At 41.1% G+C, this 26,885-nt stretch overlaps 1 protein-coding gene across 6 annotated transcripts in view; it reads left to right on the top strand.

The window, feature by feature from the left end:
- Positions 1-26,885, top strand: part of PTPRO (protein tyrosine phosphatase receptor type O) — a 922,864-nt gene that overhangs the window by 782,941 nt on the left and 113,038 nt on the right. For 2 of the 6 annotated variants that reach the window (XM_085652636.1, XM_085652637.1), the window contains exons 17-18: positions 7,208-7,291; positions 12,315-12,386. In XM_085652636.1, the coding sequence (XP_085508762.1) occupies positions 7,208-7,291; positions 12,315-12,386 (156 nt within the window). The remainder of the gene's footprint in view (positions 1-7,207; positions 7,292-12,314; positions 12,387-26,885) is intronic. The other 4 variants (XM_085652640.1, XM_085652641.1, XM_085652638.1 and 1 more) reach the window with 3 other exon arrangements.

The raw sequence follows: 26,885 nt of genomic DNA on the forward strand, positions 1-26,885 counted from the left end.
TGGTCTCTGAGGTATGCAGAGACAGCTTTGTTGACTTTTTTCCGAGATTTTTCAATCTGAGGACAAAATTGTTTGGACCATTTCCACTTATGTCTTTGGCATATATTGGAATATACAAAGACAATTTGAGGCAAAAGTAACATAAATTGTCCAAAGGTGTCCTTCATAAGCATTTCCAAATCTATCCCAGTCAATGTGCCTAGGTCGTTTCCACCACAGTGCACAATCATGAGGTCACGGTGTTGGAGATGCAAGCAGCTTTTAACCAAAGGCAACAAAATTGGTGCCACTTCAAACCTCTCTGTCCAAACCATTTAATGTCCACATTTTGTAAACCTAGGTCTAAGTCAATACGTCACTGTTCTGCATACCTCTTGCACCAGAAAACATAGCTATGTCCTACGATCCACATTAGCATTTTGAAGGTATGGATGGAAGGTATGGAAAGATGTATGTAACTCATGCAGTTCCTTCGTAGAATAAGAGATATGTTTAAAGATGGGGAACTAGTTTCTTTTCGCATACAAAACGGTACCTGATTGGGAGATAAAAAGCATTGTTATTTTAAAAGTAGGGTGCACATTTATTTTGTGGAAAAGTATGTTTGTGATTGGTTAAGAAAAATCAGTTTGCACGTACATATTATAGTACATATTGTAGGATAAAATTTGCTCAACTCAACCACACCTGCTACTTGCATTTGGAAGGCACTGTTCGAACTTAAAACAATCGTGAACTTTTAACCTGCACATGCCGTTAAATGTTTAAGAAAATGTTGTAAAAAAATATCATTAGGTTTAAAAAAATTGATGAACTTTTAAACTCCACGTGTTGTAGAATGTTCTAGAAAGTGTGTTGATAGAATACATTGCATTTCTGACTTCGATGTGTACTTGAATATTTAAAAAACTATTTATATGGAAAAGTAGAAAGACAGTAATAGAGAGAATTTTTAAAGCTAAAAGAATCAAGTAACTATTGTAATTTGTTCTGGATTACCTACTGGTGGTCGACAGTAGGTAGTTATCACTGTTAACGGTCTGAAAGTGCGGTGTTGCTCAGAGTGACTTGATGGTGATATGATATGGTGCTACGCTCGGGAATGAAACCGAGAGTCTAAACCGTGAAGTCATTGCTGTAAAGTGATGTGGTCTGGTGTTTGTAGCATACGTGTGTTAGTAGGCATTTATACCATACAGGGAGTGGGAAGCGAAATACTGACCGCTACTATGTGTTGATAGTATACCGGAAGCGGGAAGCGAATTAGTTATGTCTACCTGTGTGAAGACTTGGGGATGAAACCGAGCTGATTACTGTAAAGTGATGGGCTCTGGGCGGTGTAGGATACTAGCCACTGTAGTATAAGTGTGTAAGTAGTGTTAGTATACGTTTAGAGTATATAGGGAGTGGGAAGCGAACTACTCATCCCCACTGGTGTGAAGACTCAGGGATTAAACCGTGAGCCTAAATTGTGAGCTCAGTGCTGTAAAGTGATGTGCTCTGGGCACTGTAGCATATTTGTGGAATAAGTGTTAGTTTACGTTTCTACAATATAGGGAGTGGGAAGCGCAAGTCTTACCCCTACCAGTGTCAAGACCCGTGGATGAAACTATGAGCTCATTGCTGTAAAGTCATGTGCTCTGTGTAGTATTCCATTGTAAATCATAGTATAATGTTAGTATGTAATTCTACTAGAATCTAAGGGACATATTATCAAGGAACGGCGTTAAAATTATCGCTGCTGTAGCGGCAGGAAACTGCCGCTAAAATGGCGATAATGGGCTTGATAATATGCTGTAGAGAATTCCAATAGAAGCCCATGTTAACACGAGAACATGAGCTTCTATTGGAATTCTCTACGGCATATTATCAAGCCCATCATCGCCGTTTTAGCGGCAGTTTCCTGCCGCTAAAGCGGCAATAATTTTAACACCGTTCCTTGATAATATGGCCCTCAGTATGTAATGTTAGAATGTAGGCCTGTCATGAGGGGAACCTTGCGGAGTTTGTACACGGTGCTGAATTAGACGGTTGCTTTGCTGTCTGCTCCTGTTGGTGGTTGCTTCAGGTGTCTTGTTTTCTTGTAATAAATCTACTTATTGGATTCACTGCTGTCTGCCTCTTCACTACATAAATTTGGCGACGAGTGGGAGAATGCAAAAATAAGGCACCACTCAGCAATATTTCAAAATTGCTTGCATTGTGCTGAAGACCCGTTTTGTTTGTGTACCGGTTTCTACTCATGCCAGGGTCGTCGGCTCATTGAACTATGTTATCCGACTTCTGGTAGGATTTATATTTTTAGATTTTGCGCTTCCTCTCCTTCTTCACTACATTCTGGTCGCTGTACTACACGTGTGTAAGTAGTGTTAGTATGCGTTTATACTAACAAATGCATCATGGTAGTAGGGAGGGCGACCTCTCAGGCGCAGCTCATACAATGTCCCGGGGTGTGCATTCGCTGGACATTTGTGTTTGCTATTAGAGGGTGGTGCATGGCTTCCACCCTGTGATAGCAAATACTTGTTCGACTACTTGAAGCGAGAGGAGGAAAACCTCATATTGCTGTAATATAGGGGATGCGGATGGTAAAAATGGAGAGAAAAGAACAACAACAAAAAAAGCGGGGCCTCACCCGTTCTTTTAAATGAGGCCCCTGGTGGGTGGGTAATGTTCCGTGGCCAATCCAATTATTATATTGCGGGGTCTCTGTAGGACTGGGGATCTTAATGTCACATGTAAATTAGGCGCGGAAGGGCACAGAGACGTTTTGCAGCCTAGGGGAGCGGAGGGGAGTAAACCTATTGTTTACTAATTGTTCGGGGGGTTCGAGGCCAACTGAAGTCCGGGGATCGCCACACTCCGGGTCTTTATTTAAATATGAAGGGTGGGCCTCAGCAGTCCCTGAAGCCTCTGTGGTCATAGGCAGTGCCTTATTTGTTCTGTAATCACACGGGCAGTATTTATGGTGTTATAAAGTGATACACTCATAGAACTCTTGCAGTTGTACAATTATCCAGGCTTCATTTGTCAAATAGTCAGTTAGATTATGATCGATAGGTGCACTCTAATATTAAATAATGTTGTCCTTAAAATCTCCTATAAACAGATGATTTTCACAATAAACAATAGACAAATGTCGTCAGAAAAAGAAGACCTATACACTCAGTTATTTATTAAAAAAAATAAGTAACCTTTATTAAAACAGAAATAAATAGAAATGTAACTTTAATAGAACAGTATAATAAACAAAACGTGGGTTGGACTCCAGTGGAAGCAGCATAGGAAACCTGCAAGACAAAAATGAAACATAAGTATGCGTGCTATGTGAAAGAAGTAAAGAAAGGTAGTCCGAATGAAAGGACCATAGTGAGAATGGAAGGGAGGGGGAGTGGGTGAAAGGGAGAAGGGGAGGGAGAGTCAAGAGAAGAGAAGGTAGAGGAGACAGAGCATTGGCCTATTGCACCCAGCCCTTAGTGTATCACCCATTTGTCTAGGACGCTGGGGTCTGCGAAAAAGAGTGTGGTTCAGCAAGTCCTTAAAATTAAATACATGAGGCCAGAGATTATGGGCCATATTATGAAGGAAGGGCGATAACATTATCGCCGCTTTATAGGCAGGAAACTGCCGCTAAAGCGGCGATAAGGGGTTGATAATATGCCCTTGTGAATTCCCTTAGAAGCCCAGGTTCTGGTGTGAACCTGGGCTTCTATGGGAATTGATGAAACTTCGCAAAACTTTCAAAACTAATGAGGCGCTCCGGCAGCTCCTGTCTTGAAAGTTTCAGGGTGATTCGTCAAGCAGGGGCTGAGAAAAAAGAGGGGCCCAAAAACGCGTTTTCCCCATGTTAATTTGGCAAAAAGGTAAGTCTTGTTCCAGAAAGTGACCTTTTTTTTAAATGGTGTAAATCCGTTCAGTAGTTCCTGAGAAATTCAAAAAAATAAAAATAAAAATTATTCATAACGTCCCTAAAACCTGTGGTTTTTTCAGTGAATATATATATATTTTTTTTTTCATATATTTACACATGCATAAATACATATGAATGTGTGTGTGTGTGTGTGCATGTTGGAATGTGGATTATTAGTAGTGGTAAATATGCATCCACCACTGGCAGTAAGGCCACTAACATGGTCTAGGGCTTATTATAGGTCTCTATAAATTATTCCCATGCTCAACACTTGGTGGCTTGGCTGCATGCAGGCAGGCTTAACAAGGAGACAGGTATGTAAAGCATTTAAAAACAACAATTCAGTAAATAATGACACAATACACAATAAAATAGGAAATATTTGTATCTTTAAAATGTCACAAATACAACAAAAATCCAAAGTAGGGAACCGGAGATATGAATATTTAAAGAATTATCACTTTATAGTGCTTAAAAGCTTATAGCGCCTCTCTGGGACATTTGGGCTCGCTTGACTGGGACACAGTCAAAGTTTCAGGCCGACCGCGATGGAGCCCTGCTCACGGTAGGCCTTAGTCAAAATGTTACCTTCTGACCTAAAAACTTTTCTGGAGCTTTTTCTGACTGGCTCCCTCAATGCTCTTCACCAGGCCAGATTCGGTGAGAGTTCGCCGGCTTACCTTTCAGGGAGCTCCCAGTGAAACTCTGGAAGTTGAACCTCTGGAGATTTACAGCAGGACGAACCTGGAGTAATGGCCGGGTGGAGATTGAAGGTGACCAGCTTGGCTCCCACGGTTGAGCCAGTCCCCTTATGGAGCTTTTAATCAAAGTTGCTCCAAGCTTCTCCGAACTTCTGCAACTTATTCTTGAAGTTCCTCTTGAGGGTCAAAAGTGTCCAAAATACAATCCAAGGGTCTTGAAACTCCGCAATGGTCCTTCAAAGGTTGAGTCCACAATTCCCACAATGCACCTGGACAAAACCCTTACAAATCCACTGGACACACTCCAGGCAGGGGATACTTGGTGGTGATGGTCCAGATGAGCTCTGTTAATCTGTGGCTTGCAGGAAGTCCACTCTTTAATCCTTTTGAAGCATGGTACACCCACGGGGCTGTAGTTCCAGATAATGCAGCAGGTGCAGTTAGTCAGAACTTTCCAGCTTGGCAATCCTTCTTCCTCTCTTAGTTTCAAGCAGCAGATCTGAGAGGCTCTGCTCTGCGTCTCTCACATATACATTCAGTGTTCTCTGGGGTCATGCAGGAGAGGACTCCTGTCCAGTGAGGTGCCAGGCAACACGCCAGAGCATGACCACTTTTTCCTAAGCGTGGCATGTTCCTCCCCTAGAAAGCACTATTCCTCCAAAATTCAGTATGGCTGAAATCTCAGCAGAGGAGCAAGAACTAGCTAACACAACCTCCATTATGGCTCATTTCCATAGCTCTCCTCCCCATAACATCTGCAGATTCCTTCCTTAAGCCTGCCATCTAGCTGGGTCAGAGGGGATGAGGGTAGATGGACCTGGCATTCCTTGCCTGTCTTATTCCGCCTTTCAAGCTTCATGCTTTACAACCCCTCCCCCTCTCTGGCATTCCTGTGTAGAAGAGCTCTCTCTACCAGCTCTACTCAGACACTCATACACCCACTCACACACCCATACAGTCGGTCACAAACTCAGTCACAGATTCTCTCAGAGACGTATGGCCTCAGTCACTCACTCATACACTCAGAGACTAACAAACACACTCACAGACTCACTCAGATACATACATACACACATATATATGTAAATAAACATATATATATATATGTATACAAAATTTGTTGTAAAAGCATGCATGGAAAAGGCATATGCATAGTAAATCCTTCATGGTATTGGTTATGTGTGGTAACAGTACCTGCGTTGTTACAGCCGGTTTGCAATGATTATGTGTGGTAACAGCTGCCTTGTAATGGGTGTTTCGCCGTGAGGATATCTACTACTGAAAACGTTTCACTCAGCATGTTTTAAATTGTTGTATTAATCGGGTACATTATTTCATCTTGTAATAAAGCATATAGGATGATACTCACGGATATGTAATTTTGGACTATGCATGATTTTGGACTGTGCCTGTAAAAAATGAAGGATGCCTGCAATAGAACACACAATTTAACACACTGCTTTTAACTAAACTATTCCTTTGTATGACTTTTTTAAGTTTCTCATGAAGCAAATTGAATATTATCAGAAGCATTCTATTACAATGTGTGTTTATTAAGTGTTACTTTATTAATAAGTATTCAGAATTTATTCATGATTGTACAGAAAGATAATTCACAATAATATTATCAATAATTATAAAACATGATGCAGAAAATAAAATAACTTATCCATGCACAACAAGCGTGCAGGAGCACACAGAGGAATCCCATGCCTGCAAAACCACAATTGCATAGGAGGAGTGTTACTAGGTCATAGATTCTAGACGCAGCTATTTACAAAATGTATTATGTGTACTGGATATTAGGTTTATATAATAGGCATAATCAACAAAAGACATGGAATAGTTGAAATTCAGCTCACTGTCCTGAACACCTCCTGCAAGAACATTACACCTGTTGCATTCTGTCACATATCCCTAATTTTCAAATCTTTACGTCATTTAGTTCAACTTCTTAGATGCAACGTCATACCTGTTCCTTTGTTAATTATTTACATGTAATGGTTCCTTTTGTCTTTGCTGTCCATTTATTAATGTAATTAATTACTTTATTTAGTTATTTATTTAATTAGTTTTATTTATGTAATGTATTTATTTAATGTACGTCCCTGAGTGGTATTACCGCTCTGCAGTTCTCAGTTTGATTGGCTAATGACAATGAGTAAAATTAAGTGATAATGGGTCCAATATTAGTAATCATACAGTTCACTTTTGTCAGTTTCTTGACGCTGTAGAGTTCAAAATTATCGATCATTAATAAAAGGAAAAATAGTTATAAAAAACAGATGTAGAATATTGTTATACAATTAATAAAGTTTATAGTAATCAAAATGCACAGAACAGATAGTATCATCAAATAACAACTGAATAGATAGAACAATCAGGATTACAATACAGCATAGAAAGACGCTGCCTGAGTACCTGTTGTACAAGACCTGTAATATTTTCACAATTTTAAATTACATAATTAAAATGGAGTGGTAGGGTGCCTGTCTAGTTCAATTAATGTCTGTCTAATTTACTGATCTTACTTTGTTTGCACTACTAACTGTTCCTAATTTTTCATCTCTGTGTCTGTACACATTAATGCTCACAGGCGTAGGAGTGTATTTGCTTTCCTAACTCTACTACCTTCATGTCTTTGGACTGATTATCTTTTGGCTTTTTATATTAACCCTTGGTAAGTTATTTTTCTATTTTCACAACTGTTTTTCAAATTCATGTTTATTTTGTAACTGCTGACATTAGATTGTTTCTCAAGAGGTTTTTCTAAATGTTAACTCTTTAGAACAAATACTTTTAAGCGCTTGCATATAATGAAAAACCTAAAAGAATTTTCCACATGGAACTGCTTGCACTACCGCACTGCCATTTAGCAAATACGATCTTGGCTATATTAGGCTTGAATTTACATAATGAGATTTAAATAACTATATTCATGTTTCTTGCCACAAATTAGGCAGGTATTTACTTGGATGATCAGGTAAGTTTGCAAGTACTCACATAATGTCCAGATTTATGCAAGGACAAGGAGAGCAAGGAGGCAGAGGCGATTTGGGAGGAAGGTATGGAGGATCAGCCTGTGGCCACTGATGCATTTATTTATTTATTTTTGGAGTTTTATGCAGCGCGAACATGACTCGTACGGGTATCTGAGTGCTGTATGAATAGCAATCGGGTCATACATAATGGGAGAGGAGAAAAGGAAATGACCATCAGAGAGCAATAAGAATGGTGCGATATGTAAACAGTATATCGTTTAGCATAGCAGTTTCAAGATCAACTGGGGTCTACACAATGCTGGATACGCTGAGATGATTTCAGACTCCTAGAGAAGGAACCTATGCATCAGAAGCTTTTTTTCTTCTTTTTTGAAGACAGGAGCTGAACTTCCAGACCACAAACAAGTAGAGTTCCCAGTAATTGGTTCAAGAAACATCCAATGGAGGGGAGATTTTGGCACTTCTAGGCTGATTAAGTGGCAGCAGGTGGAGGAGAAAGCCACCTTGAAACTGTCTTACCTGTGCACCTTGCACTTTGTTGTTTTCTCCTAGTTCCCCAGTTCAAGCTTGTTTACAGTTCTGTGACATTACTGTACCTGGTTCCATATGAGATGATTCCTGTTGTATCTAACATGAGACTCACCATGTTCTACAAAGGAGTGAGAGTGCAGTTGAAACGTTTTACAGCTAAAATGCATACTCATTATATAGTAGTGTCCTTCCCTGTTTCTCGTGCAACTTATGTTACTGATATTTTAATAACATGGGAAGATCTAATAGCATAACAAGTTTGAAAATAAATCTCTAATTCTGGTGGCTTCTAGTTTTAGACAGTCATTTTCAGATCTGTTCTGAATTAAGCAAATCACAGATTAAGAGATGCAAATATCAGTACTTTGTGGTTCTATGGTACAAAAAACGATCTATCGCTATTGATTTCATTGCCAGATCCTCCAGTTACCCATCTAACCAACAATCAATCATCTTACGAAGAATTGCTGGTAAAACTACCAGCATTTCAGTAGGTGACCCATATCTTGCACGCATCTTTTGGGTGGCACCTTAACCAAGGGGACCATATATAAGATGTGAACAACTCACAAGTGCAATATTGCAGCATTTAGACATAGATGCATCCATTTTAAACACATTGTTATGTAAAAGAGTGGAGGCAAAGTCTATTGGATGAAAAATCTAGCTCTATACTCACTATGCTAACACTTCCCACCAAGAAAATTTCATTAAAGATAAAATGTATCTTAGTAGCTGAAGCACAACTTTTACTGTTCTTCCATCTCCCTTGTCCTAGTCCTTACAAAGAAAGTGTTGCCCCATTCAACATACAGGGTTTACCTCTACCTGGCACCTTTTCCAAATAAATACTCATAGCCCCTTGTTCTAGCTTCTCCCACATCTGAGAGCTCCACCAGTGAAACATCCTGTTTTTCGCCCTAACTCACTTTAAATGCTATGGGTCCAATTCCCATTGTTTCCGTGAAACTCTGTTCATTCATTCTTTTAATCTGTCCATGACTCTTCCCCACTTATCTCTTTAATTGACCTGTTTTTTATACCTCTTCTAATTTTTCTCTTTACTTTGTCTCCCTTTGTTTTTCATCAAGTCCCTCTATCTTCCACTACCTCTTGCTGCCTTCACCTCTTTCTAATTCCCCTCTTTTTCTATATTGCCTCTCTTGGAGTTCTGTACTCCTCTGCTTCTCTCTATATATGTCTATCCCTCTACTGCACTCTAAAACCTTACCTATTTCTGGACATCCCTTTCTTTACCTACATCTTCACCTTTCTTGTTTCTCTATCTTTCTCTCTGGCTACCTCACCTTTCTCTGTTTATTTTATCTCTCTTACTCACATATCTTTCTAGATCATCTCCACCTCTACTTCATGTATCCCTCTGTACTGTTTTCTTTATGTCTCTGTCCAACTCCTGTATCCTGCCCCATTTCATTTCTCTTACTTAGAAGGGTCATTGATACCAGTCTAGCCAGAGAAGTGCACACATTTAAGGAGGAGAAATGTGACAAAGTAGGCGAAGAGAAACTAGGAGAAAGTTACTAGATTTTAACCAAGCACTAGTGAAAATCCTGAGAGCAGCACTTTGATGTTCATTGTTGCAGCCAGAATGCCAGTAGTGAACAGGGGTGACTCCTCTGCAATGGCAGTGGAGCGTCGCCCCACTGGCTCAGAGCCAGCAAGTGAAAGATAAAACAATATTCTTTCATTGTTTTATTTTTTACCTGCTGGCTTAGCCAGAGTGCATAGGGAGGGGTAGGGATGGGGTCATGGGAGGGGGGGAGGAGGACTGGTTTGTGCACTTCTAAATGCACACATGTGTTTGGCCAGCCGGCTGTCTTAGGCCAGCCAAACACACATGCGCACTTAGGTTTATCCAACCGGGCTGTATTGAACAGCTGGGTTGGAGAAACACCACAGACTCCCTGTCCTGAGCGAAATGCCAAACCAGCCTGCTCAGGCCAATCCCCGCGCTACTCTCATAGAATGAGAGCAGCACGAGGATTGCACAGAGAGTCTGTGATGCTGTCACAGTGTCTGCTGGGACCAGGAAGAACTCTGAGGTGCGACATTGGAGACAGCCGGCAGCTTCAGGTAAGTTCCTTTTTAAAAAATAAATTTAAACCCCCCGGGCCCGATTCACAGAACTACCTTAAGACAAAATCCTAAACTTACTACCATTTTCGTATTCACAGAAGGCACTTACTCATTTTGGTATTCACAAAAGACACTTACTCACTTCAGTATTCACAGAAGTTAGGAGTCCTAACTTTAGGACTCCTAAATGCCTTCTGTGAATACCGAAAGTCTTAAAATTAGGATTTTTCTCAGTTTAGGAGTCCTAAAGTTAGGACTCCTAACTTTACTACTAGTAAACTGAGAAAAATCCATATTTTAAGGCTTTCGGTATTCACAGAAGGCATTTAGGAGTCCTAAAGTTAGGAGTCCTAACTTTACTACTACTAAATTGAGAAAAACCCTAATATTAAGACTTTCGGTATTCACAGAAGGCATTTAGGAGTCCTAAAGTTAGGAGTCCTAACTATACTACTAGTAAACTGAGAAAAATCCATATTTTAAGGCTTTCGGTATTCACAGAAGGCATTTAGGAGTCCTAAAGTTAGGAGTCCTAACTTTACTACTACTAAATTGAGAAAAACCCTAATTTTAAGACTTTCGGTATTCACAGAAGGCATTTAGGAGTCCTAAAGTTAGGAGTCCTAACTATACTACTAGTAAACTGAGAAAAATGCATATTTTAAGGCTTTCGGTATTCACAGAAGGCATTTAGGAGTCCTAAAGTTAGGACTCCTAACTTCTGTGAATACCGAAATGAGTAAGTGCCTTCTGTGAATACCAAAATGAGTAAGTGCCTTCTGTGAATACCAAAATGGTAGTAAGTTTAGGATTTTGTCTTAAGTTAGTTCTGTGAATCGGGCCCCCCATGTTCCCACCCTAACATCCCCTCCACCCGCTCACCACTATTTGTTTGTGGTGGCCGCCACTGGTAGTGAAATGTGTTATGTTTGTGATTACAAGTATTCAGCAACTAAAGTTACAATGTCAAGTGCTGTGTGCATATGTATTATTTTATTATTACGTACTAGTCCTCTAACTATCTAAAAAGTCACCCATAGCATGCGTTTCTGACAGTGGGAGTAAGAAGCTGGTAAGGTACTTGATTCCTTATCAAATGTTGTTGTTACATGCAAACAAATCTAGATCAAAACTCAAAAAGTAATGGCTTTATCAAGGCTTGTTCAAGCTTTCTTTTTGGACCTATTTGGCTCGTGGACACCAGGCAGCTTGAGCTTTCAGCTGCTTTTGCAAATACCCCTTTATGAAGGTTTAACATATAATTCAATATTGTTGTGCATCACAAGTGATTTTAATTATCGAAAGGGTGCAATAAATGTAAAAAAATAGTTCCAAGCCGGGGGCCCCAAAATATATCTTGCCCAGGGCCCCACAAATCCTTAAGATGTCACTGTCTCCGAGGGCAGCAGGAGAGTGGAGGCTAATGCCTCCACTTCCGTGGTGAAAGCCCACCTGCATGTGGATGTATCTGTGTCCTCAGCAAGACCACTGCAGCTGCTGCTCCACTGGAGGAACTTAAGCTTTGCAGTGAGAGAGCCATGTTTACTGTGGCCACTCTGCAAAAGTTTTTGGTTTCACTAACAAACTCCCTGCTGTCCTGAGTAGAAAAGGAATGGTGGAACCACCCCCCTAAATAGGGCAGGATGGCTTGGGGAAGATGGACTGTCTGAAATGTCTGCTGATTAAGTCAGCTTTTGTTTTGTCGTTGGAAACCTGGTGCTTCAGCAACCTCTAAATTAGTGCCCAAGTGATTTCAGCCATTTAAATAGCAGGTAATAGGGTTGAAGGGAGTCCTCTCAACACTGATTTACTATTCATGTCTAGGAACTTTAAGTGCACTAAAAATCTTAATTACAAAGTATAAAAGACTTTCTTCAGTATTTCCTAAGACAGTTGATAATTTTCTGAGACACTTTCAGACGTTTATGCTTTCCTATTAGCACAGAAATATAGCAGTGAAAGTTGCAGCATGGCATCTGAAAGTATTTGTAATATGTGTATTTTTATATAACAAAGGCATAGATTATGTGTAGCCAGCAGTAATGATTAATACCTAATTTGCTTTTTTTCCAGGAATAAAAATGGTTTGAAGAAGAGGAAGCTGACCAAGTATGTGTCTCATGACATTTCAAAAAATATCTACAGGTCAATCATGATACAAATAATTTTAGTTGAAAGTGGTTTTGTATTTTATCAAAGTCTTGTTTTCAATTACATTCTTGGTAGGAAAGTGATCTTTACAATATATGCTTTAACTTCAGAACAACGCATGGTACTTTCGGTGCAGATGATGGAAGACTTTTACTATCAGAAAATGTTTAACAGTTGTTCACAATCACATTTTTTATTCATGTTTCCCATATATTTCCTTTTTTTAGTATTGGTTTTATTTATCTTTTTTATTCTTGGCTGCAGACAGCTTTAGCTGTCTACGGGCAAGGTCTTTTTCTTTAATACATTGCATACACTTCGATAGGAGTTTTAGCTTTGTTGTCAATTTCAATTCCAGCTCCTGTTTGGATGGCTTTACTCCCTGTTCTTGTGTTTGCCTTACTCAGGAGCATTTAGGTCTCATATTGCCCTAGCTGGATGATGCATACTTCCAGTGCTGACATAAGACATTGGGCTTGATTTAGATTTTGGAGGACGGATTACTCCGTGACAGCGGTGACGGATATCCTGTCCTTCGAAATATTAATCTTATAGGAAATAATAGCATTTATATTTCAGCGGACGGGATGTCTTTCAGTGTTGTGACGGAGTAACCCATCCGCCAAGATCTAAATCACATGTTTGCTATTTCTGGAAGGAACTATTTACTATTTACTTTAACTGTTCCTTCATTCCCTTTTCTTCCTCCCGTCACTTTCCCCTGCTAGCAACCTCCTCAATTTTTCGTAAACTTTTTTGTGATATTTTCCCACCAATTGTAGTATCAGCGGGTGGCCATTTTAAAATGTCAGCAATCTTAAAGTATATTTGTGACCATGTCAAGATGGTTGCCTAAGAGTGTGTATGAACTCAGACAAGCAGTGGGTACCTATGAATGCTTTGTTTTTATTTTAACAAATCATATTCAAAGACTGCCACTATGGATGTGCCTGAATCCATTGTGTCCATCTTTCAACAGATTTGATAACACATTATAAAGGTATTCAAAGGTGGATGCCATGGATGTGTGCACATCCACAGATGCACTTATTATTGCATTTATAATGCCTTACAACCCATTCCAAAATGTCTGCTGCAGATGTGGGTATTCCCTGTAGCTATCAAAACCTACGCAAACTGCCAGTGCCCATTGGATTCACCAATGCATGTTTGCATTGCTGTGAAACAAAATACATTCACAAGCAGATATATCCACAAGGTATGCTTTACATTACTAAACAGTTGTAATATGTGACACCTTGTCCCATTAAGTGAGACATGTAAACACTCTCTGTCCTATCCGGTTGTGATCAAGGGATTTAGTATAAACCAATGAGATTTGTTCAGAAGCAACATTATAACTCATAAATTCATCTAGCTAAATATTGCCATCAATTGTTAAGAATCAAAATCAGCATATCTCATTCAGATCCCACTTTTTTTGTCTTAAGTACCCAAGAAATCTTTTGCTCTCTATGTACAGGATCACTATTAAAAAATCTATGTATATTCTCAGGCCCAATTCCACTGAAAGTACGAGAAACTTGAAATCTTTACAGTATTTAAAAGCAGCATTTTTGACTCTTTGTTAATTCAGCTGCCTTTGTGTGAAGGTTTAGTGCAGATGAAAAAGCCCAAATCTCAGCGTTAAAAATGCAAGATGTTTACCCCACTTATATCTATTAACAAACCTTAGCAAAGCCAATTGCTCTGGCCTTAGTAGGTGTAATGACTATTATTTTTTTAGTTTTTATTACAAACATATGCTAAAAGTTACAAAAATAATAATTCAAAATTAACAATTACATACAATTATAATAGATTAATACTAGTCCTCACTATCAGGCAGGTGTACTGCCGGAGTCTAAGCTATGTCGGTATCATTGCACCACAAGTATGTCTAGTCTATACTAACCAAAAGGATCAGAGAAGGCTATTTTCATTCTTGCATCACACCTGCTGCATCACTGGTTAAATAAGCTGTAAATGTAAAGAAATGTTTTACACAGCAGCATAGTGAGGCCTGTAAATCTTTGGCTTGGCAAAGAAAACTAAACGTTTTTGAAACACCAGATTTTATTTAAAATATATATATATATATATCAAATTATAAGCAACTTATATAGGGATACAAATGTTTAGTGAGAGCTGGGAAATGTAAATCACAAGTTGTGAGTTCAACATACACTTGACAGTTGTATGATTTTACTGACTTTTGAGAATATGAACTTAGCGCCAACAGACGAAATGACTAGAGCATGCACAGTGCATACATGTAGGCATTACAAAGAGATGAACATTTTCAAAATGTAAACAAATGCAAATACAAATTGCAAAGATAGAGTAGGACATTACCCAGTAATTACAAATGTACTAGTCACAGATGGGCCTGTAATGCTTTGCTTCGTTGAATAATGTGCCTGCACCATTGTGTGTCATTAATTGATTGAGAGGGTACCTCAGGTGTCCCTGTGACCCACACCCTCCCTCCTACATAGGGGATAAGGGAACTCCCTTACAGAGAGTGGCTTCTTATGCGAAACACAGTTAGTGTGCCTCTCAGAAGCTGTCCTGACCCTGCACTCATTTCAGTAACATGGCAATGAAAAGGAATGTCCTCATTTGCATGGGGCACCCTGTTGACTTCATGCTGGTACAAATAATGCATCCCGCAATGCAAGGGGCCAGGTAAGCACTTGCAGCCTCTTCTGTAATATTGAAGTGCCTCTAGGTGCAAAGATCAGGCACATGTACCTGCTGTGCTCCTTAAGCATTTCCTGTAATGTGGCTCCATGACGTTTACTGCTAAGGCCCATGATTCCAGCACTAGAAATGTGGAGGGTGCTTGCCTCTTTAAGTACAGAAATGGCATATTTACTGTTAACTACTGCTACAATGGTCGGAGAGTATAATCCTGAGGCAAATCCACTGGTGGACTTTCCGACACCATGTTGTTCCTCATGGTGGAGGAAACTACTCTGGATTTAACACTACTTACAGAAATTGGAGGCATTTATATTACCTCTAAACCCTCAAAATATCCTCTTCATTGGACTCCAATTCTGCGACTAGCTTAATCAGATCTTTTGTGTGCAAAAGAACACACAGTATTGAAAGATAACTGTCTGAAAACTTTTGCACATTACCTCAGTGCCTTTTCTCCAGATGGTGGTTGTGAGAGATACCTTAAAGCAACGCTTACTTTGTGCTGATGTTTTCCGGTGCTCAGCCCTGGCACTTATTTCACAACACCAGCACTTATTTCTGATAGTCCACCACAAGGTGGTACTGTGTATTATTTTTTAAGCAGAGATTATTTAAAACGTATTTCAAATCACAATAAAAATACCTCGTCCATGCCATTCTTACAGCTCTGGGCGCCACTGAATAGTCCAAATTGTCTCAATTGTTGGGAGTGTGTTGATTAGTAGATAACATTTGCATTGCCATTAGGCAGTGCTACCAGTGGTCTTAGGTAGTACAAGCTGCTCGTGAAATATCTTCGGCCCTGGCACTTACCTTTTTGCACATTAAGCACTGCCTTAAAGAAAACACCGATTACCTACTGTTATCCCTTGCCTGTTCCCACTTTGGCAATGCCAGAAATTGAGTTTTGCTTTCAGGAGTTCTTTAGGGGGACAAACTATCCTTTCCAGGGATTACAATTATGTTTGTAGTTAGTTGAAAAGAGCTCACATCCCACTATAGTCTCTGCTTTTGCTTCATGTTGAGAGCTTGTAATACCAGGGGCCATAGAATACATAGTGCCCCATGAGTTCAATGGGCGATTGTGCAGGCTTCTTGTCCCCCAGGACACTATGCTAGTACAAAATGGACAGCAGATCCTTGTGTGTCCTCTTCTGTAATATGGATCATGCCACCACTAAATGCGTGCCATTGCGATTCGAAGAGAGCCTGTCCTCATTTGAAAGGGAGCATTCTCTATGCAAGTGAGGGAATCCTTTGCATTTTAGCATGCACTTATTTACAGACATGGGGCAGAGACAGAGACACAGTAAAAGGTATAATAACCACATAAAGGTTGTGCACACTCAATGGCATAGTTACAAGGCCTATGCTCCATCGGAGCATCACTTTTTTGACGCTCTGGTGGTGCGCAATACTGAGCCATATTTACAAGGTCATGCAAAGCCACCCTGCAAGGCTTTTCATGGCCTTATAAATATGCCCCCTTTCATGCAGAACAGTCTAGCCCGACCTGGCCTTGCAGTTCGGGCTAGACTGTTCCCATTTGGCGCAGGGTCAAGACTGATTTGCAAATGGCTGGGTCTAAACTGGAATGGCATGGTGAGCAAAAAAACGATGGATTGAGGCCCAGATCTCTGTACTGGGATGAATGTATGACATTGTTCTGCATTCTGTCCATCAATTGTTCTTTTTGCATTTGCCACTTTTAGAAAGTAGGCATTTTCTTGTTTAACCATTCTGTGTGCCTCTGCCAGTTTGTGTATTGACTGTCTGGTTTTGGAGTGACAGGGGCTTGGGATGTACTTTCACTGTAGACAGCCACTAGGGGGGTTGAGGCGTGCCTTGCCCTTCCTGGATGACTCAGAGCTGAGCTGAATGGCGCTTGGCTGCATTTAGAGTAGTGGGAGGAGATTTTCTTGCACCTGAATACGGCCTATCTCCCTTGAACAATGCTGTATCCACCCCCTGTGGTCATACTGCACCAGTGAGGACAGAACTGGTTTGGACTGGGCTCAGAGACCCTTGCACAATGACAACAAAGACATTGTGGGGTATAAGTAGTAGACCTTAAACCCCAGAACATTAGATCACTTCTGGGCTCAAGAGGAACCTTTGACAAGGAGAAGAGCTGAAGAGCTGTTAGGAGGAGTACTGCCGGTTTGCAGTGTGCCATCTGGGGTTGCCTGCAGTTGCTGTTTCTGCCTAAGAAAGGACAAAGACTGGAACTTTGCTTTAAACCTGCCTGAAGATCTCCAAGGGACTGTGTGAGCTGGCCTCCTGTTCTGACGTCTCAGGGACACAAAGACTTCACCCCCAGCTCCCCTGAACTCTGCTGCTGAGAGTTACGACCTGCCAGGAGTTGCCTGTTCCAGGTTTGGGCGTCTGGAGATTGTTTCTGCTGTTGGGAGCTCGAAGAAACCTAAAGAACTGAAGAAATCAACGTATCACTCTTCATGCGGCTGTTTTTCTGTGCGTGCTACGCATCACTTCCCCCTTCAGATCGGATTCGATGCATCACTTCTCCTGTGTATAGCAGAACTGTTGCATCGTCTCCCCATGGTCGCAGGAACTGATGTATCTCTGTGTTTCTCAACGCTTCCCATCTCTGCGGCTCTTTGGCCTTGTGAATTTTGACGCATCTACAGGTACTTTGTGAGAAATCACGCATCTATAGTTTTCTATGGACCAAGTTGCTTGAAACCTTTGCAAAGTCATATTCTTATTACATGTATGTTGGATTTTTTTCGTTTTGGTCTTGTGGAGTTTAGATAAAGATACTTTATTTTTCTAAACAGTTGTGGTGTCCATTTGTGGTGTTATCACTGACTTACTGTGTGTTCTGAGTACAGATACTTTACACATTGCCTTTAGGATAAGCCTATCTGCTCGTGCCAAGCTACTCAGGGGGTGAGCAGGGGTTATCTAAAGTGTGTATTTCCCTTACCCTGACTAGAAGCAAGCGTCCCTATTTTGACAAAGGTACCTACCTCTGCCAACTAGAGACCCCCATTTTAACAGTTACCCGGGTGCTTTGGTAAGGGTGAGTGTTTTGGTTAGCCTGGGTGTTTTGGTTATCATGAGTGTATGGTTATTCTGGGTGTTTGGTTAGTCTGGATGTTTGGTTAGTCTGGATGTTTGGTTAGTCTGGGTGTTTTGGTTAGCCTGGGTGTTTTGGTTAGCCTGGGTGTTTTGGTTGGCCTGGGTGTTTTGGGTATCATGGGTGTTTGGTTAGCCTGGGTGTTTGGTTAGTCTGGATGTTTGGTTAGTCTGGATGTTTGGTTAGTCTGGATGTTTGGTTAGTCTGGGTGTTTTGGTTAGCCTGGGTGTTTTGGTTAGCCTGGGTGTTTTGGTTAGCCTGGGTGTTTTGGGTATCATGGGTGTTTGGTTAGCCTGGGTGTTTGGTTAGTCTGGGTGTTTTGGTTAGCCTGGGTGTTGTGGTTAGCCTGGGTGTTTTATTTAGCCTGGGTGTTTTGGGTATCATGAGTGTTTGGTTAGTCTGGGTGTTTTGGTTAACCTGGGTGTTTTGGTTAGCCTGGGTGTTTGGTTAGTCTTGGTGTTTGGTAAGTCTGGGTGTTTGGCTTGAACGTTCTCAAAAAAGAACCACAGCATTATTATATTGGTTCTGGTCAATAGTTAAGTGGGCACTCTGTAAAAAAGCATACAATCAAAGGCAGTTCAAAGTCAAGACATTAGAGATGACCTGCTGTGGTATTGTTGTAAAGAGTAAATGATTCAGGTGACAAATGTTACAGGCAGGTGAAAAGGCTGTGTTCACAGGTACTTTTACGCTTCTTTCAACAGCTTTTTGCACTTCTGAGCAACTACATTCTTTACTCTGTAGCAGCCTTCCATAACTGCTGAAGTTAAGTTATACTGGACCCAAATGTCACATTCTCAGGCAGAGTACGAAATAAGTAAAAGTTATCAGATGTGTTATGTAAACGGTACTGCGTAAGCACTATCAGATTTTTTGGGTAGTTTATATTGACATTTAAACTTTTCTGTGGTATTTAATTTGCTAGCAGCCACCTGCACAGGGTTTGACATTAGTACCATAATTTACCACATCATATGTTTAATTGATGCCAGCAGCTTTTCAATAATAACGTTATGCACAACACTGTAAAATACCGCTGACACTTTTTACTGCTGACACATTCGTAAATCACAAAAATCAGAAGCATTCTCAACCTAAACCAGGTGAGCACATGGTGATGAAACCTGACTCAATAACATTACAAGTTAAAAGTGCTGAACCGAGGAAAAACAAATCACCCGAGCAACGTTCCACTCGCAGAGAACAGAGGTTTTTGTTGTTGAGTTGTCTGTGCACAGTATGAGTACCACAAATTTCAGGTCGGTCACAAGGGGTCTAATCTAAGAAATATACACTATTTGATGAACCCCCTTCTGATTTTTTAGATATTCTGCTGCACCTGAGATAGAAAAGCAGCTTAAATCATATAGTAAGTTACAAAGCCAAAGAAAAAGAGCAAAATACCATACTCCTCTTGTAATCCTTTCAGAGCAGGACGTAGGGCAGCAGGAGAGACATGGTGGAATTAGTTGGTGTCAGTCAACCAAGGTTCTTTCTGGATCATAGAGTGAAGGGTTTTCTGCTTACACTGGAAAGAGGGAACTATTGATCGTGGATGAGAATGGTGGCAGCTTCACCTAATTGGTGTGGATTGCTGGATAAATGTAAATCAGGACACAGCTATGCAATCGACTCTAAGTGCCACCAGTAGACACTTTGCCTGTACAGAGTGATCAATTATAACAAAGATTTTGAGAGATCAAGGACTACTGTGGCAGGGCCTTCCTTCATCACCAGTTGAGAGTAGTTCTTATCTGATGACAAGTAGTTTAGCACACAAGTGGGTAGGCAGTCCAATATCCTGCCTCGGCAGCAATTAACCAAAGAGAGGGTTAAAATAGCCAACCCTTTGGCCACCTATCTTCACTGACAAGGGGTAATTTGTCCTGTTTTATGTCCTGGTGATGCGGTTCCAGTTGTCACTCCATTGAAGACCATGACATCATCTGACAGAAGGTTTGCAGTGAGTGCAGAACCAGCAGGCGGGCCCCAGTGGAGTAATAGGGCCACCACCTCGTAGGGCATAAACCCAATCCAGTAGTCATGCCCGAGTTCAGTAATAGTAATGTTCTGGAACACTCAAGGATCCTGCAGATGGGACCCAAACATTGCCTGTTAGAATCATGCACAAAATCAGATAATTACCTTAATTTAACACAAAAAATGAAACAAGCCTTCCTGGCAACCATACGTTTGGACATTATGTCCTAAACGCTCATTACCCATATATTCTTATGGGTCCTTCAAAGTTAATGAAATAATTGAATACTATGTGAACATTTCGTTCCTTAGTCCATTCACCTTTAATAAAAATGAAAAAATCATTCACCCGTAATATTTGCTGTATTTTTCATGAGGTGCGAATAGACAAGTGTCAGAAGTAAAAGGAATAGTGCATTAGGTGTCTGTATCTGTGGGATCTTGTCATACATGCATTGTGGATGGGCTGTGCCGTATTTTCTTGGACTGTACTAATGCAAAGATAATTGCCTCCGGCACAGCATCTAAGCCTCATTATCACCGCTTTGATTTTTTGTTACACTATTGTTAATATGTTGCCATTTGAACTTCTCTTCGCGGTAACCATGGCACCCCACGTCATGGTAAAAATAAACACAGTTTTGCATGAATTAAATGTCAGCGCCTTTCTGTAAACATCTCTAAGCATATTAAGCTGAAATAATGTGAGATGAAAGTTATTTTGCTTTGAAACAAAGACTTCTGGGCTAGTTTTTTTCATATAATAAAAAACAACTTGAGTATCTAAGTGCTGGCTTCTATACTATTCAGTTTACAGTTTATTTATTTAAGTGATCAGTCTTTTAAAAACAAAAACCATTACACCAATGACATTTAAATAGTACTGCTGCATACTTATATAAACATGTAAAACCATTAGAATAATTTTTACACGGTTGGTCTACAAAACACTTCTATACATCAATTTTTTTACATTTCGTATAAAATGGAGATTTGGGAGTTCATGTCTTTGTGACAGTCTATATCGATCTCCACAGAGTTTCAACCAATTTCCTTTAAATACACATTTAAAGATTTCACCCCCCTACATATTAGGGGGATTGAGGCCCCGTCAAGCCAGGTGATTACGGCTTCTCTGCACGTTCGTATGTTCATACTATACAATAGTGCTTTTATTAGTGACTTCCGTTCTTTTAGTAACTTAGGGCATACACAAAAAATATGTTGAATCGATTCATATTTATATCCACAAAGTCTGCAGTCTCGGTTATCACTTTTATCCTTCTATGCTGGGATTAAGTCTTTTGTTTCCCACATGTCCAAACGCAGCCTCATATATTGATGTTTTAGGGTAGGCGAGAAATAGGCTGATAAATATTCCTGTAGCTTCCTTTTTCCATATGAGCTGATAACCGTCCAGGCATGCCGTCTTAACAGTAAGGTATTCTCATCCGTAGAGTGAGACAGAAGTTTTATTGTGGTGTTAATTAGTTTGTTAAAAGCCTTTTTCCCTATGCTGAGATTCTATACTATTAAAAAAGTATAGTGCATGTACTTTACGGTCTCGGAGTATACCTACTTCAGAGCCTATTTAGTATAAGGTATTTCATTCACGAGCGAACCAGACCCCGATTTACCTGGATCTCATGCTTTGCAGGGCAACATCCACATTTGCTGCACTGTGTTGCAGGAAACGACACGGCGTAGAATAGAGCCGTGCCTGCAAAGTCTGACCTACTGCTAGTGAAATACCCTGGGGTGCAGGGACATCGTAAGGATTTTTAGGGCCCTGGGCCAAACGTATTTTGGGGGCCCCTGTTCGGAACAGTTTTCAATTTATTATCCAATTTCAACTCTGTTATGCCCTCTTTGGCCAGATCACTGACAGTACACAGGAACACTCATCCAAATTTTAAATGTGTTTACATCCAGGGCAGGGTCGGACTGGGAACAGACCCCCCTCCACCCCCTGGGGTGAGGAGGGGAGTGCAGCCGAGCAGTTTGTGAGGGCCGGTTTTGGCCGATTTTGTTACAGGGGGCCGATTTTGCTGACCCCCGGTAACAAAAGCGGACCCCCAGGGGCCCAATACCGGCCCTCACCCTAGCAGCCTACCGGGGAACTACCTGGTACCCGCTATGGCCAGTCCGGCCCTGATCCAGGGCCAGACTGGGAACAGAAACCGTAGCTGGCAACAAGCTCGTCCAGCCCCAGGGGGTTTTGGGGGCGCTAGCGGAAAGCTTTGTGCCGCTTTTGTTGCTGGGGGCCGATATTGCAGCTATGCTGCAAAACCGGCCCCCGGTAACAAAAACAGCCCCCAAGGATCTAAAACCGGCCCCCACCCTGGCGGCCCACAGGGGAAACACCCGGTGCCCGCTACGTCCAGTCCGGTCCTTAATATTCAGGTATAGTGATGTGTGTTTTTAATACTGTAACACAGAAGCAGTTCACTGTTACAGCAAATATTCTCTGTGACACCATCCCATTTTTCATGTGCGAGTTCCTGTGTTGATGTAAAAGAAACTTTTTGTATGGATTTTGCATGAAACAAATAAAATATTTCTCTGCAAAATGTCCGTAATAAGCTCTCACACATCACACATATTAAAAATAAATTAAAGGGAACCAGTGTGCAGAACAATCTGTTTAAGAATTATTCAAGGTCACCAGGGCAAAAGTGTCTGCAGAAAAGAGCTAGCCCTGTTAGGGGCCCCCTCGATGGCTGGGGCCCTGGGCCAGTGCCCACATTGTCAATGCCTTAAAAACATCTCTACTGAGGTGGAGCACAAGCAGGCTGCCTTGGTGCAGCGGTGATTTGTAGTGTAAGCATGCACTTCCAGTACACGCATCCATGGATACACAGCCACAGAAAGGCCAGGCACATTGGCACTGCAGCAGGCGCAGACTGGATCAGTTTCTGGAGGAAATCTACACATTCCCTTTTGTGTTTATCTGCTTTCACTGAACATTGGTTCATGACGCAAAACCCAGTCAGGCCACATTAATAGATTGAGCTGTGCATCAAATCCTATGGGTGTTTGCTTTGATCCAATCCGAGGAAAAAGCCCGTAACGCATAGTAGAATTCGGGCTCTGAAAAAGGCATTGTGCAGAAAAACTTTGGGCAGGAAAGTAATCACTGGTGCTTATTTGTGCTGGTGTGCGTCCCTCCGTGTAGTCCTAGTGCCGTCTTAAAGCATCTGTAAAGTTGCCCCCAGAGTATAAAATCTGACTTCTGCCGAGTCATAATTTTGTTTGTGGCAATTGTGATAAATACCATAAGGCATTTTTTGGTGAAGAACAGGTTCAAATTGCCCCTTGAGAATTGTTTAAATGAGAAGTTGAGAGAAACGACATTTTCATTTCCTGCTTCAAGTGATGCTGGAAAGAGTTGGATACATTATGCATTAGCAATGATGCTACTTAGACTAAATGGAGAGTGATTTTAGAGTTATCAAGGTGTAGGTTATCAGTGATGGGGAGTATTATGTGTTTAGCATATCAGAGCCTTTAAAGTGAGCCTTATATTTTGTCACAGACGTTTATTTATTTACTTATACAGTTTTATGTAGAACGACCTTATCCATGGTCGTGACAGCACTAAGGTAACCACAATGCAAAAAGAAATACAGTAAAGGACGCAAAAAGATTAAGCCGAAATAGATCAGTAAGCACTTCCAAAACCTTGCAGGAGGGATGAACAACACAGGACAAGCAGTGAGACAATGTATGTCCCTCACCACTCCTGACAACAGGTGGGCCCTCAAAGAACAGTGTAATCCTAAACAAATAAGGGCCATGGATACGAGAACACAGTTCACAAATAAAGCCAATCAATTGGGCATCAACATTGTATCTTGGAACATTGCTGGTATACAGAGAGTACTCTTACATGAATCAGCAAGGAAGATAATGCAAGAAGGTGGCATTGTATGCCTACAAGAAACCTGGGCCACAAAATCAACACACCTGGAAGTTCTGCGGGCTTTCACAAACCAGCAACCAGACACCAACGCCATGGCAGACTATCGTGGGGGATTTCGCCGTACATAAAACAATGTAAAAGAGCTCACAACGAGGAAAATAGAAATAGATTCAGAAATGTTGCAGAAATTCATAGTGGGAGGAAAAGAGGGCAAAGAAGGAAGATCTGCACTGTTAATAATACATGGTCATCTCAAAGTCCAGGGTCTGGCAAAATTAGAGACAACAAGATCCACAATCGCCACAATAGAGGAAATCCTATGCACACATCATTCATTCACCAAGGTGATCATAGGCGACTTCAACCTCCATCATCTAGGAATGGAGGAAAATGAAACAAAGTATCTAACAAGCTCGAAAAAACCTTCAACGACTTCCTACAAAACTAAAACGAGGCATCAAACAAAAATTGAAATCCAATCTCACCAGAAATGCTTACTTACAACAACCGTACAACAATTGATTACATCTTCCTGTGCAACCATCTTAGTCATAAGACAGCTCATTTCACAATGGTGACGCATGAAACAAGCGGCCATGCAGCCCTTCAAGTGGAACTAAGCATCAACACTTAACAGCGGAAACACGTCATAACTCTAGTACAAACCAGAGGCATAGAGGAACACTCATTAATCAGGAGGATAAGAGGGAATGAGCAGAAAGCCACCTTACTAACATTATGGAAAGACGAACAGGAGCGCACAAGTAATGATTCTAGTGTCGAATACACTATAAAAAAACTGGGGAGCACGGATCTCTGCCCTGAAAACAGCCTTCAGGGGAGGAGGAAAGACCACCTACCGAGCAAAGACTCCACGTGTTATGCAAACCTGGCAAGACAACAAAAAACTAAGAGAACTAACCCTGGACCTAAAATGGGCAAAAAGGAACTACTGGAACACCAGAATACATGCCGCGAAGCACAGGTGCAGAGAACTCAACTTGGAATGCAAACAGTTAATATGGACCTTAAAACAGAAGAATATCGAGGAATAATGGATCAGAATCCATGAGCCATCCAAGAACCATAAATAGCTATGTCACGTAGCTACCATCTACATGAAAAGTAATGGAGGCATCCAGCAGGCAGGCTTAGAGGAATGCCTAGTTGAGGATGCAAATGGTGATGATGAGCCTAGGTCAGAAACTGGAGGCAAAGGTCAAGATGGCCCGCTGTGCAGAAGATAAGAAAAAATTAAGAAAAGACGAGGCCCCGAGTCTCAATGGGCTCCCGGGAGGAATTTTCAGAGAAGACCCGGCATATTGGGGTGGAGTTCAATCAACCCTATTCACTGAATGATGCCTGCAAGCCTATGTCCCGGATTAATGGTGTGGCTCACTCCTACAACCTATATTCAAGAAAGGAGACAACACAGAGCCAAAAACTTATAGCTGGATTGCCCTTCTGGACATCGAAGGTAAAGCTTACGCTAGTACCCTATTGGCAGAGCTGAACAGATGGATTGAAGACAAAGAAATCCTCCCCCCAAATCAAACAGGATTTTGCAAAGGAAGGTCGACAATTGACAACATAGTAGCTGTTTCTTATCTGAGCCAGTAAGCTAACATCAAAAATAAAAAAACTGTCTACGCCTGCTTTTTTTACTATTCTGCAGCATTCGATGGGGTCTTTAGCCACAAGTTTTGTGATAAGCTTAGAAACTGGGACATTGGAGCAGACCTCTTGAATGCCATCATCTCTCTTTCTAGTAAAACCTGAATGAAAGTCAAATTAGTAGACAACACAACAACAAAAAAATGCTTTACAGATGGGGTCTAAAATAGGGCTGCGTTCTTGCCCTGACGCTCTTTAATTTATACACAGCAGATCTAGGGAAGATGCCCCAAAATACCAACCTCACAAGTCCCAAAATAGGCCTCAACAAGTTTCAAATATTGCAATGAGCAGATGACCTGGTTGTGATGGATCATACTAAAATTTGTCTCCAAAGGTTTCTAAATGCTCTCAACATCTTTAATGCGACCACTGATCTGGTCATAAACCCACACAAGACGAAAGTTATATTTGGAAAGTGCACAATGAGATAATTTCTACCACAAAATCATATAACTATCTTGGAGCATGGATCAGCGACACTGGGAAAGCATCCTTACACCTACAACAATTGCACTCAAAATCTCAGTCGACAATTTACGCTCTGTGTAAACTCCACCAGAAATTGCAATGTCCAACATCAATTCAAATAAGAAGAGTCATACAGTCCAAAATAAGGGCAATAGCTGGCTATGCAAGGCAGGCATTCCCAGGCAAAATGGGCATTATACTAGAGAAATCACAAGGCCAGGTGTACAAATGTATATTTAAGCTACCAAAATACACCCGGAGCAGCCTGATTCGCTTGGAGTTCGGTCTAGTGCAACAACACTAGGAATACCTAGGAGTGCGGGCAAAATATTATTATCAAGTGTTGAATGCACCAATTGGAAGCATAAAGAGCATACTAAAGCCCATTTACTAAGAGACAACCAATCCATTGATAAGCTGTATGCAGGAAGCTGTGGAACTGTGGGTCTGGCATCAGAAAACTGGGGAAGAGAGGGCCCAGGCTACGTGATAATTAATAATGTTCTCAACAAACATATCTACCAACTGTCACGTGAAGCAGACCTAGCAGGTTACACAGCACAGGATGGCCTCCCGGGGCTAATAACAACATATCAGGAGAATAAAATACCGCCTTACCTGATGCAAGCAGTGGGGAGGA

This window comes from Triturus cristatus, chromosome 4_1 (genome assembly GCF_964204655.1).
Source record: "Triturus cristatus chromosome 4_1, aTriCri1.1, whole genome shotgun sequence".
In the NCBI taxonomy this organism is placed as follows: domain Eukaryota; kingdom Metazoa; phylum Chordata; class Amphibia; order Caudata; family Salamandridae; genus Triturus; species Triturus cristatus.